The sequence below is a fragment of the Pezoporus wallicus genome, unplaced genomic scaffold (assembly GCF_028554395.1).
Source record: "Pezoporus wallicus isolate ANWC-B61680 ecotype Strahan unplaced genomic scaffold, APGP_CSIRO_Pwel_v1 contig_8473, whole genome shotgun sequence".
NCBI lineage: Eukaryota > Metazoa > Chordata > Aves > Psittaciformes > Psittacidae > Pezoporus > Pezoporus wallicus.
In genome coordinates this window covers 1227684-1246742 of record NW_026635907.1, presented here as the reverse complement: position 1 = coordinate 1246742, position 19059 = coordinate 1227684, and the positions used below count along the sequence as shown (strand labels likewise).

At 45.1% G+C, this 19059-nt stretch overlaps 1 protein-coding gene across 3 annotated transcripts in view; it reads right to left on the bottom strand.

Moving 5' to 3' along the window:
• SETBP1 (SET binding protein 1) overlaps positions 1–18852 on the bottom strand; it is a 269163-nt gene extending 250311 nt beyond the window's left edge. For all 3 annotated transcript variants that reach the window (XM_057398577.1, XM_057398579.1, XM_057398580.1), the window contains exons 1-2: positions 18358–18852; positions 1707–2368 (exon numbers count right to left, since the gene is read on the bottom strand). In XM_057398577.1, coding sequence (XP_057254560.1) covers positions 1707–2198 — 492 coding nt within the window. In that variant the 5' untranslated portion in view covers positions 2199–2368; positions 18358–18852. The remainder of the gene's footprint in view (positions 1–1706; positions 2369–18357) is intronic.
• Between the last annotated feature and the right edge of the window lie 207 nt (positions 18853–19059).

The following is a 19059-nucleotide window of genomic DNA, read 5'->3' as shown; positions in this document are numbered from 1 at the left end:
AATGTACCTTCCACAGACTAAGTCATAAACAGAAATTAAAGCTCTGATTTATAAGAAGTAATATTCTCCACAGTCCATGCATGGTAGCCAGTGGTTTGCAAGTCTTTTTCTCCCTGTATGGCCATTGAGGAATTGCTTGTGACACCTTTGCTGTCAATGAGCATAGTCTCACACAACCGCTAGTTCTCCTGAGACCTCTGCAAGTATTCAGGGAGGAAAGACAAGTGGAAGTAAGACATCTCTCAGTGCTAAGATAACAGTCCATCCTTCTCAGTAGATGAGAAAATCTCTTCTCAGTATTTTACAGCCTCAAAACTTTGCTGTTCTATGCAGTATGCCATTTAGCTGGATTCTAAGAAAAAAAAAATAATTGGGGGGCGGGGTGTTGTTTTTTCATGTTCAGCTTCTAGAAGTACTTCCAGAGTGAGCAGTGTTAACCTCCCTGTGCCTTCCCTTGAGTCAATGGAAAATGTTGATGTTTCAAAAAGTGATTAAGAGTTAGAAGAATTCTCATCTAAGTCAGTCTGCCAAGGACAATGTCTCCAAGGAGAGCCATATGCAGTTGACCTTCTCAAGGCTTTGAGTAGCCCTTCAAGCACCCATCAAGTGTATAAGGTATGGGAGAAGTGGGGATCTTCTGCACAGAGAGGGATCTAAGCTGCATGAGTAGGAAAGCCAAGTCATGCCCTGAGCTGTAACCAGCGGACGCCTACTTGAATGTGATGGATTTGTCCAGGTTTGGGAGATACTCATGAGTCTTTCATCAGATCTGTGTTCCTGTCTGAACTCATCATGATGCCCACGTATTACTAAGGAAACAGAGGAGAAGTATTTGTACTATGATAACGCCTCAACCCAACCAAAGCTCCTTTGTCAAACGCCTAGGACAGAAAACACCACTACACCCAAAACAACATGATAGTCACCAGGTATCCCAACCCACACCAGTGCTGCTTAAAACACACAAACTAAGTTTGTTTAAAGTGTAGGGGACAACATTGCTGAAAAATCAACAGCAAAACAAAAAGTGCTCCTGAACAGAGGTCATAAAAAGAAAAAATATTTTTTCCTCCCTCTTCCTCTCCTTGACTAAATGAAAAAAAAATAAAAACATCAATTTTTACTTGAATTGAAAGAACCAAAAATTTCTCTCCAGAAGAATATTTCAAGAAAATGATATGCATCCAGGAGAAAATGAGACTTGTAATGGAAGTATTTTCTGAATCATAACTATAGTGTTGCTAGCACAATGCTGTAATCAAGAATAATGGAGCCCTTTGCCCGGTATACAGGAATGGATTCAATTGTTCACTGTGCAAATACCTGTATTTTAAAAATGTAGTTGAAATCTTTAACCGCAAAAGGCTTGAGCATTAGTGCTTAGACACAAAGCAGTTCAGAAGTGGGCTCCTTCATTTATCACTCATGTAATGATTAATCTTAAATCTCAATTACACATGAAAATAGAATAGGCCCAGCTGAACTTTTGATCCCTTCTGAATTGATTCATCTGAAGGATAGCTCAAAACCATCCCCACAGTACAGGATGATACCCACTCTCTATTACCTCCTCTTCAGCCAAGCGGGGATTTATAAGCCTTGCAAAGGTTATGTCTCGGACATGAATTGTTTGAGCAGGTTTAATCCTATCCTCTCTCCCTCTGTGTTCAGGAGAAAGAGTTAGAAAAGGAAAGAATAGGACTTACTTTCTTTTTGGAGTGTGATCTGTCCTCTTCTTTAGCCGTTTTGCTATTTTTCCCCGCTCTGGAAAGCTTCTGCTCCCCAGACTGTTTGATGGTGATTTTGATCTCAGGAGGGCAAATATAGTTCTCCAAGTTCTTTGGGGGCTTCTTAGCTCTCTTGGTGGTTTGGATCTTCAGCTTTAAACTCCCCTCCGTGAAGTTAGCCTCCTTGATGGAAAACTCCTGCTCCTCCAGGCCGTCTCCCGCCACCCATTTCTCACTGTCTGCATTAGAAGTGGAATCCACGTCTCTTCCAGAACCCAGCTCATCCTCTTCCTCAGGCTCCAGCCTCTCACTGCTCACCGCGATCCCTTTCCCCGAGCCCGCTGAGGGCAGCATCGTCTCCCCTGTACAGCTGGATGCAGGAGGAGGCTTCACGGAGGTGACAGTGGCTGGCAGAAAGTCTGCCTCGCCTCCCTTTTGCCGGGAGCTGCCCAAAGTCTCCCTGGGCTCCATAGCAATACAGCAGCGCCCTGGAGTTTTATCAGAGGGAAGGGGAGCGCAGGAGGGGATGAGGAGAGCACGGGCAGGCACAATCCAAGGGAGCAAATGGTATCTGTCTGACAGAATTCAACGTCCGGATCGCACAGAGGCTGCAAGTTGTTCAGAAGAAACCAGATCTGCCACTGCCAAAGGAAAGGAGAAGAAAAAAGGAAGTTAGCATGTGTATACATATCAAATGTGAGTGTGGAAATGACTGAAACAGGGCATGCTTGGGCTTCCCCTGCAGCATCTCAAGGACCTTCCTTGAAGCAAATGGGAATGAAGGCTGGCTGGCATTTCAGAGAACTGGATCTGGTATTGCAAAGCAAGGAATAGTAAATTGATGAAAATGGAGATATATATGTATATAAAAATAATACTAATGGTTTGTAAATGCAAAAGCCTTTCACACTGGACTTGAGAAATAAATGAGGAGCTAGCCAGCTCTCCACACCCACAAACCTCTTTATTATTTCAAAGTGCTTGCTGTCAGAGGGGTTTCAGAGGGAGAAAAAATAGAGGCAGACGTTTGCCTCAGGTTAAACAATAACCCAGTGACCAGAGCACTAAAAACCATGGTGTTGTCCTATGAATCAGGATGCAGAGTTTCAAACCCCCTGTTTCCCTGCTTCCCAAGTCAGAGATGCCCTTGGCTGCCAGTATCCTGCGGGGACTCTGCTTTGGGTGAATTACTTGTTACAAACTGGGCCAGGCACACACTGCTTGCAGGCCGAGACACAACCTGGGATGCTGTAAGTGCAAGAGGATGCAGTGGGGCCTCTTGCGGGGCTATCAGGAACCCAAGTATAGAGGGTGATGGAGGAAAGCTAAACCCAGTGTTTTCCAGAGTTCCTCATGCCCCTGGGTACCTATGGTGGTGAGGCCTGAGTGAAACTAAGACTGTGCTCTCATCCTTTTAACTGTCAACTTTTCTTTAAAACATCACAGACTGAACCTTTTGAGATGGAAGGATTTGTATTCAGGACCTCACAAAGCCTTGGCCAAAGTTGAGTGTTGAACTGAGGGAAAAATATGTACCACCCGATGGCATAAAAAGCCAAATACCAAACATTTGGTTGGAAAAAAAACCAAACACATACACATAAGAAAGCTGCTGTTTTAAAGGTGTTGAGGTGCTTTTGTACGCCCTCCCTAAAATCCCCTACATAGCCATGCCCCATCATGGCGAGACAGTTTAGTCTACAAGATTAGCAGAAGAGTATCTCAAACTGAAACAAAGGTATTTTCTGCTACTTTAGCAGAAACAACTCCCTGGTGGGTTAGAGGAGTATCACTTCTGGCATACAGCGAAGGGAACACGAAAGCGCTGCCAGGAGAAGGTGCAGACCTACTCTTTGACGGAACCCCCTTGTTTGGGAGATTGGCTCTGCTAAACTGCCAACCCCCGCCTCCCCCCCGAGCAAATTCAAGCAAAATATGAGCACAGGCAGGGATATCCTGGGTGATTTTTAGTGGCAATAAATCATAAAGAGGAAACAAAAGTGATCTTGCTAAGTATTACCAAATCGTAACAGCATTATCAGTGTAGACTACTTTAAAGTACAGCTCACCAACAAAAATCACATGTCCGTGTACCACTGGCTTCTTTCTGCTTTTTGAAAATAACTTGCATGATCTTAAAATTCAAAAAAACATGAATAACAAGTGCCTTTTATTAGTTATGTATCCAAATGTCTGCTGAAGTGTGGCCATAGGTCACTTGTCTAACCCTGGCACATATGGTTACTAATGGAAAGTCCTAAGAATCCTAGAGCTCCATGAAATCATTGGATGACCTCCACCAGGTCCCATCAGACACAAATTCAAATAAAGTTCCCACAAATAGCACAAGATGACAGCTCAAGCATAAAAGAAAAAAGGGAAAGAACTATCATGGAGCTTGAATCGCCATCTGGCCTTAGATGTGGTTTCTATAGCTCATAAGAGATAGAAGTACATCAGAAAAACACTTATGCTTCAGTTGCACATCCTCTGGCAATAGGGAGGAGACTCATTTCCCAGAGCTGCTGCCACTGTCTCATTTAAGGTGATCTTGAAAAATTAACAAACCCAAGGTCTCCTGCACAGCTGCCTTGACTCAGCAAGTCTCCATTTCACCACCTGTGAAACAAAGATCAAGCTTACTTCATTCCAGCCTACTGTAGGGTGGGCTGGTTAATGCCTTGACATAGTTTAGAACCCAAGTGTTTACCGTGTGGTAGCCACGAAGTACTAACGCAGTTAGTATGTTAAAGTCACACAATTGCAAGGAGCTGCTCCACCTAATTGACCAACCTTGCACCTTGCCTCTCCTTTGCACCTATAGAGGTGATGGGAGTCAGGATTACCTTCCTCTTCCAACCAGTCCAATACAAAAAAAAAGTAGAAAGGCTGTGCTATTTAGCTGCCATTTCACATCACTGTTAATCTCCTTGGAGAGGAACACAATGTACACACACTCCTGGGCTACAACACAAACACAAGGTGGTAAAAGCTCGGCAGTGCAGCATTCCAGGGAGTTACTGCTCTGGTATGCATGCATGTACAATGGGCACTCTGTGCTGGCCTCCACCCACAGGTTTTTAACCTCTCTCACTGCTGGCAAGAAAAAGAAGGCTTCTGGCAGACAGCATTTAACTCAGCACACAGGGCAGCAGGATGAGTCCGCAGACACCAACGGTTCAGGGAAGGAACCACAGCTACCAGTATAATGAACCTACCCACCTGGGACCCTGTGTTGAATGGGATCTGAAATAAAACTCACTGCTCTGAACTGGCAAGGGTCTTTAGGCTCTGAGTCACAGGGTAATGTTTTATGGAGGGTGGCTAAAAAGCCAGGTTTCTGCTCCAAAGTCTAGCTGTGGGTCTTGGACCCAGACTCAGGGTCATGATACCCAAACACTCATCCCTGCTTGGCAGTGTGCCTCCAGGTCAGTAAAAGAAAGCAACAGATTAAAGTCACTGCTTTACACTACTGCCAGGTGAGTTAGTGCCAAATCTACCTTAAAATCCCACTTAAAAATATTGGCCTCCTGTTCTGCTGAGAGCCTGCAGATGATGATATCACCAGACCCGCAGGTAGCAACAAATAACCCTGCGCTCAAACACTATGCTGAATTAACTGGGTCATTGTTTTAGGTATCTCCTTATTTTCCTCCAGGGTTAATAGTTAAATGACTTGGGTGCAGGGATATCATACTTGTCTTTCTTGTTTGGGCAGGCTATCTGTGCTTTGACTAATTAGGAAACCTCACTTCAGGCTTCTGAATGTGTAACCTCTTTTGGAAACCTCCCCTTCTCCCCTCTGTAGACTGCCTGCAGAAACGCTGAAGGGACAGTGATGAACACTTTTCCTCCAGCAGCTCTTCTGCCTTAGCTGGCAATGTGCAGATCTGGAAACCTAGGGAGGAAGTGGATTTTCCAGGAGACCTCTATTTCTTTTTAAGCACTGAAGAGATGGGGGCTGTCTAGACTGTGTTCACCTAAACTGCCCTTTGAGGCCTCACCAGCATTGAGCTCTGTTCAATAAACAGCTACAGAGGTGTTTTACCATCTGAATTAAGCTCCTGGAGAAAGTGTTACAGCCAGCAGGCTTCCTGCAGTCAAGTTAAATTTGAGGAGGATAATTCACAGGTGCATGACAACAGATTTCACACAAGTTGGCATTAGCTCTTAATTAGGGAGAGATTCGTGCTTCCTCTGATAAGTACTGAGAAATAATCAAATGCCTGTGTGCTCAGCCTTGCTACCTCTGTTCCTTATCAGCTCCTCTGGGCACCTCAAACACTTCTGGAAGCAAAGGCCTAAAGTACAAGACCTTCCTTGGGGTTATACTAGATGCCTGCCATTAAGGGTTTTGAATAACTTCCTTTCTTCTGCCTCAGACAACTACTCATGCTTGCAAGTATTCAGATGCCAGGGCTATAAAGTGATTAAACTGAGAATTTGCTGAGGACAAACACAGATGTGAGAACCCACAGTCCAGGAGAGAAATCCACCTATTTGGGATTTTCCATGAAATTAAGTGGGCATAATACTTGGCATGGCATTTGCCCTAAGGGCTGGAGCAACTATATTAGTAACAAGCAAATGCTGATTAGACAAATGCAAGCAAGCTAGGTGAGCTGCCCAGCATTTTTGCTGCTCTCCTAATTTGCTCAAGCACAAGGAGCACGAGCAGAGACCTTCAAGCAATATTAAGAAATGCTACCCAAATCCCATAACACTTATCCCAGCCATAACTTTCACTACTGAGACTGTTTTCATATTATCAATGGAGTCCAAAATGCCTTAAGATGTAAAAAGAAAAAACAATGCTATTGAAGAGGTTCAAGTGAGCACAAACTGAGGCATGAGTCGAGACTGTCATAGTAAATATGAAGCGGAGCTCACATCTTCTCAAACCTCACATCTATCTTGGGATCTCACATTGTCTCATGTGACATACTGTTAAATCTTTATCTCTGCAAAATATCAGAAATCCTGGAAGCCTCTTTACACTCCATCTTTTTAAAACCATTCACCACAAAGCACTGGAGACTATACAGCAATACTTAATGGTGAGATATCACCTTTCACTCCAAAGACTCCCGGGTTGCTCCCTTGATTATATATGCCACCACTGAAATGCAGCTGCCTCTGGGGCAGAGGCCAATGGACAACCCACATTACACCCGAGGGAAAGTTTTGGTCAGAAACTTGCTTTTTATGAGAAGTGTCAGTGAAACTCCAGAATCCATCATGGGACATAAAAAACCAGCAGCCTGGCACACAGCAAGCTGCGCTGAACTGAGCTAACCCACATTAGGAATTAGAAAAAAAGACGCCCCAAACTTTTTCTTCATTATTGCTTTACAAAAAAAAAATAAATAAATTTCAAGTGTGTTTGTGGTCATGGTCAGTGCACTGCCAGATCACCAGCAGCACAAGTCTGGTGTGGATCAGGAACAAGCATCTGATCACACACTTCTATCAAATGGACCAGATCACACAAAGTGAGAATTAAGCCTTTTCCCTTTTCTTCATGCCAGCTTAAAGGCAGGATGGGTAAAAATCCAACATGGTTCAGACAAGTGACATAGAATGATGCAATACAAAGTCTGCTGGGATAAAATTAAGTCACTGCAAATTGTCTTTGAACAAATTCGAACCAGGAGAATGAGTTTATACTGGAACAGTATCATGCACCAGTAGTGTATTTAATTTGCTGCTCAGAGCCCTTGAGCTACATTTATCGCATCTTTGGACCACGGCCTTAGCTGCTTCCTGTGGCGATGGTATTCTGAAAGAACAACCTGCCTTTGGCAAGGAGCTGAAAAGAATGACTGTGACAGATATTTTTCATCCACACTACAGATCCCATAGGAAACACCCTCTCCCTTTCACCCAACTTATGTCAATCAGAACAGAAATAAGGCAGAAGGGCTTCCCTTTCAAGCAAAACAAATGAACTTTGTCTCTTAATAAAGAATCAGAGATAGCCTGAAGATGTCCAGATCACAACCAGGCACAACCAGGAGCACCCTGTTTCAGGTGAGTAGCGTGGTGGACTGGACGAACTTCAGAGGCCCTTCCAATCATAGGCATGCTGTGTTTCTGGGATATATTATATTGCCTCTATCTCCAGCACCAGGCAAACCAGTCTCTCTAATGCAAAACAATTCTAAACATACTGCTAAAATTCCCATCTGTAATATATACCTGGATATAGACACAAAAAAAGCGTGGGTATAACACAGATACAGCATGAGATCCTTAACTGATAAGGATAATTGTGAGTGGAATGACCATATGTGAATGCCTGTAATCCACAGATTACCTATTAAAGTATTAACTAAGGCATGTAATTCGTTAATTGGGTGAATTAGAAGAAGAAAGGTGTTTCCTCTCCACATGGTCCTCCTGTCTCCAACACCGCTTTTGTTCCAGCCCTTCCACCTCTGCCTCTGATTTTGCATGGGTTATGTGAGGACTTTCTCAGAAAGGAAAGGATGCAAGCTTTGCCAGGTGTGGTCTATCCACGTGAAAAACAGGAGCAAGAATTAATGGCCATTAACAGAATAAAAACAGAAATGTAATCTTCCCTTTTTTCCAACAGATCAAACTGAGTCCAAGTGCTACCAGCCCTCTGCACTTCCACCAGCATGACTGACCAATGTCTCTGCCTCAGCATGCCAAATGCCTGCAAAGGGAGCCAAGAAAAGCCAACTGGAGGGAAAAAGATGAGATAAACTGAATCACAGAATCATAGAATGGAAAGGACCTTAAGATCATTTAGTTCCAATCCCCTACCATGGGCAGGGATGCCTCACACTAGATCATGTCGCCCAAGGCTCTGTCCAGCCTGGCCTTGAGCGCTGCCAGAACCAAAGATCTCTCACAGACAGATGAAGCTGCAAGCAACCCCCCTAAGATAAAGTGGCAGAAACAAATGAGAGCCCTAGCATATCCATAATTACAGAGGCATGTAAATGTGGATATTACACATGTGTGTATCTGTCTTCTTAACACAGAGACATTAAGAGTAGATTATGGAATCATATTTGGCTCCATAATTAGGTTTGAGACTCCATAATTAGATCAGATAGTCACCTTTCTATGTAAGTAAGTAACTATCGTGCAGTGCTGAAGGGAGGGCCAACTGAATGATTAAACAACTGACATGGCCATAAATCACAAGGCCCATAAAAGCAATACTGCCCAAGGTACAGCTGTGGCAACAGCCAGTGTAGCAAAGCACCCATCTGCAGTACGAGGAGAGATGGCCATCATGTTGCCCAAGGACTTTCATAAGTTCCTGGCTGAGAACTGTGCTAAGGTTTTATAAATCTACCCACTCACAACCCAGAGCTGTATTTGGGTGTCAGGGAGGGAAGTATGGTCATCAGACCTCTAAACAGCCCCTCATGCTGATTTAAGTTCTCTAAAGGACCAATGTCCTCTGACTTGGATTCTCCAAGACAAACACTGCAGGACTGCTCTAAATATGGGCTCAGTTCACTGGATTTACAACTCTGAATCAAGGAATAGAGTTTAATCCTAATGACATCAAGAGTCGGCATGTCATTTTTGCCCATCATTCTTGTGAAGATTAGGCCTCCAGGACACTAGAAAACAGAATGAGATGCCAGCTTTGCTCCATCTCATTACAACAGAAAAAAGCCAAGCTAGGAGATTTGCCTATGTCAGGTCAACAACAGGTTGCTGCACTCCCAAACATCAGCACTCTCAGCATGATGTATAATCAAAGGTGACTCCTGAGACAATCCAAGATGCCAAACACTCTGACGGGTACAGCAGTGTGTGCTACCACACAGATAAAACTTATTCCATTAGCAACAGTCACAAAACTCTTAGGGGAAAAGTGTCAAGAAGGGGACCTGAAATACTGTTTCGTTTTAGCCAGCTCTTGCAAAGTGCACCATCCTGGAGGTAGTGGCAGCCACTTCAGGCTACAAATGGAAAGTTTTATGGGTATTTAGAGAAGGGTTATTGGCACAGAGATCAGCCACAAAAAGTAAAACCCTGTACAATTCCATAATCTGTGTTACCAAACTTCCCTAGATCGACTCTGCTTTTGGAGAGCTGCCATCAGACACAGTAGTCTCCCTCTAACACTGTAATGGTATGGCAATAATATCTCCTTCTCCCTCTGATCAAACATTTCCCTCTGCACCCTGAAACGTGTGGAAAATGGTTTCTCTATATAAATCATTAATGAGAGATTTGGTTTTATTTACTGCTGCTGCCATGGGACTCCTTCCTCCTTTTATTTTTTTTCCCCTCCTCCATTATTTCATTTTCAGTTGCACGTGTGCCACATACACCAACAACACATCTGACAGGGAATGCACCAAGTCTTGGCTCAGCATCCATTCCTCAGAGTCGTAAGTGATGGCAAAAGGAGAATCAAAACAGCTTCAGTCCAGAGTCTATCCTGTGCCCAGTCTGGAAGCTGTACGAACAACATATCCCATGTTACTCAATTCTGCATGCTTCAAATGAGGCTAGGAATAAGAAAGGTTGGATTATGTCCATGCAGGCTTGCACTGTGTGTTTCCATGCTGAGTAAGCAGTAGTGTCTTTTTTGGTGCTGTATTACGTACCAAGCATTCCCTGCATCATGGGGAGCTGTGGGAAAATAGGGCATATAAAGGGCATGCAAGAAGAAGAGCAATTATTTGGGGTATTTAGAGGAAGACACTGAGACCACCTTGCCTTGCAGAATTTATCAATCTTTTTGGCTTTGAGGGAAGAAAGAATCTGGGTCAGCAAAACAAGCAATGCCCTTAAAGCTTCATGGGTTGCAAAAGAAAAAGCAGGAGGCAAAAGCAGCCCAGGACACAAGAGGATGTGGCTGGATGCATACAGAGCAAAGAGGAGCCCACAGTGCTGGGACAGCAACTTCAAGAGGATTAAACGTTAGTCAGGAGCACGCCGGTGGGAAGACCTGGGGCCAGGAATAAAGGTGAGATAACCAACAGCTGCTATTGGCAAAGGAAAGGAATACCTTTGCCTCTAATGAGGCTGAAGACGAAGCGGTTACAGAATTGCTGGGAGAAGTTGAGTCAGACGGGAGATAAGAGCCTGCTGAGTACCTGTACGTCCTAAATGCCTGTCCAGCTGAACCACTTCATTGTGCTCTCTGTACACACCAGACTCCAAAGCAGCAAGTACGATCAGGAGCAGTGGATTCACGACAGAAATATCTTTTCAAGCAGGCCCAAGACTTTCAGTTGTTATTCTCTTGTAATACCACTGACTTCAGGAAGATGTTAAAGGCTGGGATGGGGTCACAATTTGGAAATCCAAGGTCAAATCAGTCATGGATGCACCCTGTCTCCGCTGATGGCATTCAGGTCACTGTTTCCTAATCTGTGTCTTTCACTTAGGTCCCGGCCAATCAATATTTGGTCTGTGGGCTCCAGCGGGTCAAGAGACCCCTGAGGCATCTATGCCACTGCTCCCCAGCTGGAGATGGATGCATGTATGAACAAGGTCCCCGTTCCTACCTAGGTCCATGCAGCAGCTTCTTGTTATTTCAGTTGTTGCTCACACAATCTTTTCCTTAAAGGCCCTGGGAGGTCTGTTTACTGAGCTTAGCCTGAGGAAACTGTTCTGTCCTGAAAGCCACACTTAAAGGGCATCATGGTTTAAGAGCAGATGTGTCTTTAACTCTGATAAAAGAATGAAGGAGCAAGACCCCTGTTTCTGCGACTACCTCCTGTGACAAGTGGGATCTAACGTAACAACACCTACAGCAAATACCTTTTATGACACTTATCCATCAGGATTCATAACTACATGCCTCTCTCTTTAAGCCAACAGATGAAAAAATCTCCATTGACACTTTTAATTTGTCAAGGCATCAGAAACCATGAACTCCATTATTTTGTCCCCCTCACTTCCCAGAAGAATCATAGTCATAGAATCATAGAATCACAGAATCATAGAATCACAGAATGGTTTGGGTTGGAAGGGACCTTAAAGGTCATTCAGTTCCAACTCTCTGCCACAGGCAGGGACACCCTCCACTAGACCAGGTTGCCCAAAGCACCACAGAAGACAGAGACCTTCAACAAGCCCTAAGTTTATATGCATTTATCAGCTCAAAGTCCAACAGGTTACACTCCTGCCCTGTTTAGAAGCGTGTGGTTAGAATAATTTAAAAGAGAAAAGTGTTTCCCCTTCTTGCCCCATTTTCACTTTTTCTGAATATATTAGGGGAGGGGAAAGAGACAACTGACAGCTGGAGAGAATTTACTCAAATTGCCATCTAGCAAAGAGAAAGCATGACATTTTTCAGCCCATTATGAGAAGGTTTATGGAAGTTACAAGGATGTGAATATATAGGTTAATATTTCAAACTGTTTCGCAACCTTAACAATGGGCATATGTAATAACATTTTGCCCTGATACCTGCTGTAAGACTTTGTATGTACACAATCCCATCCAAACACTAAACTCCTCCAGTTAAGCTTCATGTGTCTGATCCCTTCTGAAAAACAACTGAAGAATTCAGCAGAGAATTATTTCCCTGTACAGAATTCTACTGAATCCCCACTATACAGCTCCATAGGAAGGCTTTAGAGAGAAAAAGAATTAAGAAAAAATTAAAAGCTATAGGAAGAATTTCCTTGTCTAGCAAACTAATACGATTTCAGAGGAGCTGTGGTAGAAACCCCACTGCATTCTCCAAAGCCAAAAATTCAGCAGGACTTTAGGAGAGGTGGGCATGATTCACAGTATCACTCCAGAATACACTGTGTCTGGAAAACACAGGGAAGTTAGGCCATTGTCCAAGTCTCAGAAATCACATCATTAGGTTATTCATGACATGTGGATTCATATGGAGGAGAGGCATGCCTGTAACACCTTGCAGCTTGACCTGTAGTTTGAGTATCATAATTTTCTCCCTCCCATCTTAAAACCAGCTTCTCCATCTGCTGAAATACCAGACCAGAACCAGAATGATTCACTGTATACATGAACATATATCAGTTTTAAAGGTTAAGGCTAACAAAAATTTCAAAGTAGCATAACACTTCAGGCTTCCGACCTTTAACCTATCTCTAATTTTGAGGTATTTAAGTGAGTCCTGGGTTACCCCACGCTTGCCTACCACACATTCTTTTGGACAGCTTTCCCAAGCACTATTACAGGAGACACAGTGCTACAGTAGAGGAAACTCTCCTCTCATCGCTGCCACAATCACAGAGCCTTTAACTGTCCCAGACTGTACATCAGCCCTTGCAGAAACAGGATTTCACTCCAGAGAGGTAGCAAGAAGCTTCATAAACCACGCCACAGCAGCATTTAGCCGCAACCCCAGCACCCAACTCTGCCAGCATTTTCATCCAGATGTATAATGCGCCTGCAGAGTCAAGCCTTGGGCCAAGCTGTACTGTGGTTTTGACCAAGACAGGTCAGAGCCTTTCCACCACCTTCTGACCTCATGTTTGCATGAAGATTGGTCTCCTGCATTGCTTTTCCACACATTGAGCTTGCTTTCAAAAAAGTCCATTAGGCTCATCAGCCCTACAAAAGAAAGACAACTCAGGCTCATCCTTACCACTGTACTCCTTTTTATCCTGAAAGGCCCCTGTGCTGGATGGACAGCTACACAAGCCCCACCACTGTCACCGCTCATAAGCAAGGTTAAACCCCAGCCCTGGTATCTGTGAACAATACTAGTGACTGCATTCCCAGAGTACTTCTTTGACTACCTTCCTGTTTTGTTACTTGTGATTCAACCCCATCACTTTCCCCTTCATATTCAAAGTCAACAGGGCCATTGTCTCACACTGACAATGACACACAGGTTGTGTGGACAGGCAAATATGATAGAGATACAGAGGCCTGAAACCTTGCAAAGATCCCTGCTAGACTTAGAAGCAAACTAGAGCTGTAAAGATCATAATGAAGCCTGGATCAATTCCTTATAACCCTCAGGGGATTTGAGGTCCAGAGCTTTGATTTGGCATTTTGCAGAAAGGGGTAAGTAACCCAGGAACTCTTTGAAATTTTCAGTTTCATAGAAGACAACAAAAGCCTAAATGAAATAATGTCAGAAGATTGCTTTTCATTTCCAGCTGCCCCACAGCTTACAGTAAGAGCTCATCATTGTGTTTGGACAATCTGTGCTGCAAAGCAAATTCAACTCAAAAAGGGCAAAATAGTCTCTAACTCTGCTCCCTCTCAAGAGATGATAAACAGAAATTACAATCCCCTACTTCCTTCACACATTGAAAGACAAGCTGCATTATTTTCTGGCTGCTTTTACTCAATTTAAGTAATGATTTTGTGTTTCTCCTCTCTTTGCTCTCTCCATGATCCACTAAATGTGAATGCAGAATGCAGGTGCCTGTTGGGGGGGCTGCCCTTGTTCCTAGCATCCAGCAGATCCCTAAGCAGGTCTGAAGACTTCATGGACTTTAAAAGCCACATCAAGTGAAGCCTTCACATTCGGAGAAGGAGAATTAAATTGTCACTAAGGGTTTGAGAGCATCTCAGAAGCCCTGTGCTAATGATGCATGCTTGCAACCTGATTTCTTGCCTCTATCAGGAGGCAAAGCAGTTTGGAAATAATTTTCATATCTGACAGTCCCTCCAGGCTAAAAACTGCAGTTGAGGGGTTTTAAAGCCCATCTTTAATCAAGATGACAATTTCCTAAAAGGATGACTCATTTTGTTTCCTCAACAAAGGTAACGGGAAAGGAAACTGTATTTTTTTTTTTTTTTAACAAGTTGGAAAGAGAGAAAATAAAGAACCTATAAACAGCAGCAAAACCAGTCCCAGTAGAAACCACAAGACCTGCAGCAAAACACTGGGAATCTTCTCAGCTAAAGTTCTCCCATAGACACCCATGTTTATTGCTTTGGACTAACCTAAACCTTGGATTGCTGCTGCCCTAAGAGTGCCTGGACTTCCCAACAATAAGGTTAGATTTTGCCATGGATTTTATCTGACCACCTATTTTTCTTCTGCGCACAGGTTTGCTACCATTGTCTCTCAATCAAATGCATGTTTAATTGCGAAACTCACTTGCTTGAAACCTTGTGTACCTACATGTTATAGTAGGCCAAAATGGCACGCTGAATTTTCTGAAATCCTATTCAGCTGCCTTATTGCAGACCATGCTTCATGGAGCACATTTTGGCAGTTATTAAAGCTGCCTTTCAGCATCATCACAGACCCACAGATCACGGATATTCCAAAGACGGGTAGTTAACAGGGAGCAAGAACCGCCTAGGCATATGGCTAAACAAATCAGTCATCAGTTCAGTGGGACAGCTTTCATTTCCATCACAGCAATCTGCTGGACCCCAGAACTGTTTTTACGTGGTTCATTAGACAATAGCCTTTCTTGCTACTACTTGGGTCAAGAGTCAAAATTGCTGTGTAATTGCAAGTCTTGGAGCACAAGGCAAGACTTTTTCAGTCCTGGAGGGTGTTGTCCAAAGGGGAAAGAAAACAGAAGGGAAAGATTATGTGTGCGCAATTGAGTCCTACTGAGAGAACAAAAAAAAAAAAAAGTCACTGAAACTGGGATTAGCCAAATCTTGTAATGGAAAACAAGAGTCCTGTTGGTAAGCTGGCACTTACACCTAAGAGATGTGAGTGCTGGGGAAAAGGAGCTCAAAGGCTGGGTCAAAACAGACCAGAAGAGGTGATTAAGCAGCATCTAAAGCCAAGAGATGACGGTTGGACCTTTTCAAGCATTTAAGTCCTTGAGTTAATTAAGCACGTGGCAAAAGGAGCCGTTAAAAAAGAACAGTTCCCAACTTAATCACAGTACATTATTGAAAATTATACTAAGCAACCTCAGTAGAGAAGCACAGTAAACATCAAGTCAAGCTAAATAGCTCAGTTAGGTTATTATTAATAATAAATCACGGCCACTGTTTCTTTTGTTTGCCAACAACTAGCATAGTTTATGGCTCTGCACAAACCTAACACACCACTTTATTACATTTCAGAGTGCATCCTCCTAAAATGATAATGTGTTAATAATCTATGCTGGGCTTTTTGGCAGAAACCAAAGAGCTCAAACAACTTGAAATAACATCAGCAAAAAATTATTTATTCCCCATCCTTCGTTGCAGAGAAAACAGAGGTTTTCTTGGCTCAGTTACTTCTCAATAGATATCTGGTTTCAATTAAAAGTTTGAGAAGTTAAAAAAAAAAAAAAACAAAAACCAAAAACCAAACAAAGCCAATAAGAGATTGAAGAGAAGCCTTCATTCACTGAGTGTTCCTGCTTTTTCTTTTTTTTTTTACCCTGGTTTTACATAACCCTTCAGAGCAGAGATTAAAGTACAACTTCATTGTTTAGAATGTGGTTTTGTGCGGTTTTTTTTTTTAACTCCTTTCATCTAAAAAAAAAAAAAAACAACAACAAACAACAAACAAACCAAATGGAGAAGAAAGAAAAGTTTCACCCTTGAGTGGAAGGAGCTTCTGACTGAGGGGAGTCATCTCAGCGAGGGTCAGAGATGTGTGTGCGTAAGGCGACCGCTAGCACGCTTTCCGTGATGGGCATTTTTGCCCTCCCGTCCGGGATAAAAGGTCCTGGACACTTGTTTCCTCAGTTCGTGGTACCGCTGCCCAGCGTTAGACAGCTGACTATATCACAACTGTAGCCTGCACCAAGTTAGTCCTGGCTGCAGGGGCAGCCTGATCAATAATTGTTCCCATTTGGGTCCATAATCCCCATCGCCGGGCTGGATTTGCCAGCTGCCCCTTGCCCCTGGCATGCTCCTGCTGATGGGGAAGGTCCGGGTGACTCGCCCAGGACTAGCGGGCTCAACTCTCCGCTCGCCCTTCGCGGGTTGACAGATGGGGGCACAAGGCGGCAAGGCGGCTAATGAAACACCTCCGCGGGCGGGGGGAGAAGCCCTGCACGGCTTCCCCCCGATCCCACCCCTCCGTTTCCCTTCCTACTTTTTTCCCTCCTTCCCTCCCCGCCGGCCGCATTTGCTTGTGGCGGACTCCTCCCAGTGCCCGGCTCTGCTCGCCGCGCTCCCAGCACCTCCGGCCCTTTTAGGCATCCCTCAGCAGCAGCATGAAGGGCAGTGCTCTCCTTTAACCCTCCCATCCCCTCCCCATGCACCCCCAGTGCGCATTCACGTCACCCCAATGGGGACCCCTAGGGACCATAAACCCTCCCGGAGACGGAGAACCTGTCCTCTGGGGAGGGAGTTACAGGGCTGTGGGGGTACCCAATGCACAGCTACCCCCGCAGGGTCCGTCTCCAGGCGGCGAATTGCCCTTTTAGCATCAGCCGTCAGGCCCGAGATTATCAGCGCCGTTTATTTGAAGCGGAAACGAATCGGAAATCCTTCTCTCAACTGCCTTTTTAGACACATAAATACACACAGACGGAGGCAAGGCAGCGCAGGGGACACACAGTGACCGGTGTGATGAACGCTCACTCACACTCACACACAAGGGAAAAAAGGGCGGGAGGGGGCTCCTGACTCTACGGACGGACGCGATCTCCCAATGCCCCCCGGGGGAGCCCAGCGAGGTCCGGGCGTGAGTGTGAGCACGAAGGTGGGCAGCGAGCCTTGTGCTGGGGCTGGAGGTGACAATAGCCACCCGCAGCTGCAGGCTGCCTCCCCCGCAACCCTAATAATATCCAACACTACACCCCTCCCCAAGATCGTATTTTCAAACCTCCCAAAGCTGAACTCCACTTCCACCCGTTGGGGGGGTGGGCGGGTAGGGGTATATAGAGGACACCGGGGTCCTGGGGGCGGCAATCACCAGCTTATAAATGATCATTATTAACGCGCCTTACCGAGCACGGGGGAGAGGGGGGATTCCGCGTTAATAATACCCCCCCCCCCTTTTTTTCCACCCTTTACCCCCACACACTTCTTGCCTCCTGCAAATTGCCGCTCTTCGGAGCTGTGTGCCCTTTTCAATGTCAAAACAAGCGCGGGGCCGCCCAGGAGCACCCCCACTTCCCCCAGCGCAGACCCCGCACACTCACACACACTCGGGCACACGCACACAAATCCCCATAAGGTTTCAATGTTGCTCTCTAGCTCCACTTAACCTGCAATTTAAGAAGCTGGGGGGGGCGGTGGGGGGGGTGAACGACACTCTTCTCCCCCCCCCCCCCCCCCGCCTTTCCACACGCACACATCGCTGCCACCTACCCCCGGCACTGTCGGGGAAACATACCGGCTACCAAAGCGGCCTCGATGAAGGGGCAGGGGGTAAATACATTATGAAAACTCCTACAAAATACTGCAATCCCTTCCAAGCAGCACGGGCTTATACCCCTCTACCCTCCTAACCACACAAACACGCTTCCCCCAGCAGCACCAGCCACAAAGCATGGGGAGAGAAGGGGTCGGAGAGGAAGAGAACTCGCATGTATTGCACAGCAGAGAAATATCCCCCCCCCCCCAATAAATAAAGCCCTTTCCGCGCCATTGCAAAGTCACAACACGATAAAAAGGAGAAGACATTAACTTTTACATGCAGAGGAGAAAAAGGAGGGGGGAAAGAGAGAGAGAAAGAGAGAGGGGTGAGACCCTCCCGCAATCCGGATCATCAGACAGACCTTTCCTCGATGGCTCAGGTTTTTTGTGGCCCCCCTTCCTCTCCCCCTTTACTAACCCATATCCCCAAAACGGCAGCTGGGGTCTTCTTAGCAGCTTCCCCTTCTTCTTCTTTCTTCCGTTTCCCTCGGATTCCCCCTTTTCTTGTGTCTTCTCTTTAGATCCCGGTTTCAATCCCTCGCCACAGCCCCCAAAGGTGCTTTTGCTTGTGTTGCGGCAAACCCATGGCGGTGTTCATCTGTCAGATTAGGGGAGCGCACGGCCGCGCAGCACACGCAGAGCAGAGAGGGAGGAGGGCGGAGGGGGAGGAGGGAAGGCACTCGGGGAGAGGAAGGTGGACGGACAGACAGACGGATAGATAGCTGGGCAGATAGATGATAGATAGATATAGATAAATAGAGCGAGATAGAGCGAGAAGGGGGGAAAATGGCGTCTTGGAAGCCGGAATCCCGGAGTAAATCAAATTAACACGCAACACCCAGAGCAGTCCCGGCTAATTTTAGCAGGATCCAAAATAAAATTAAAAAGGAAAAGGGGGGAAGGTGGGAAGGAGGAGAAGGAGAGAGGGAGGGGGGTGAAAGAAAGGAGGACGGGGGAAGGAGAAAAAAAAAAAAAAAAAGAAAAAAAAATCAATGCACTGGATAAAATCCTGGATTTGAAATCGATGGAGCTCGTCTCTAGCTCTCTCGCTTTTTCTTTTCCTTCTTTTTTTTTTTTTTTTTTTTTGGAGGGGGATTTTTTGCTCTCTGTTTGTTGCTGT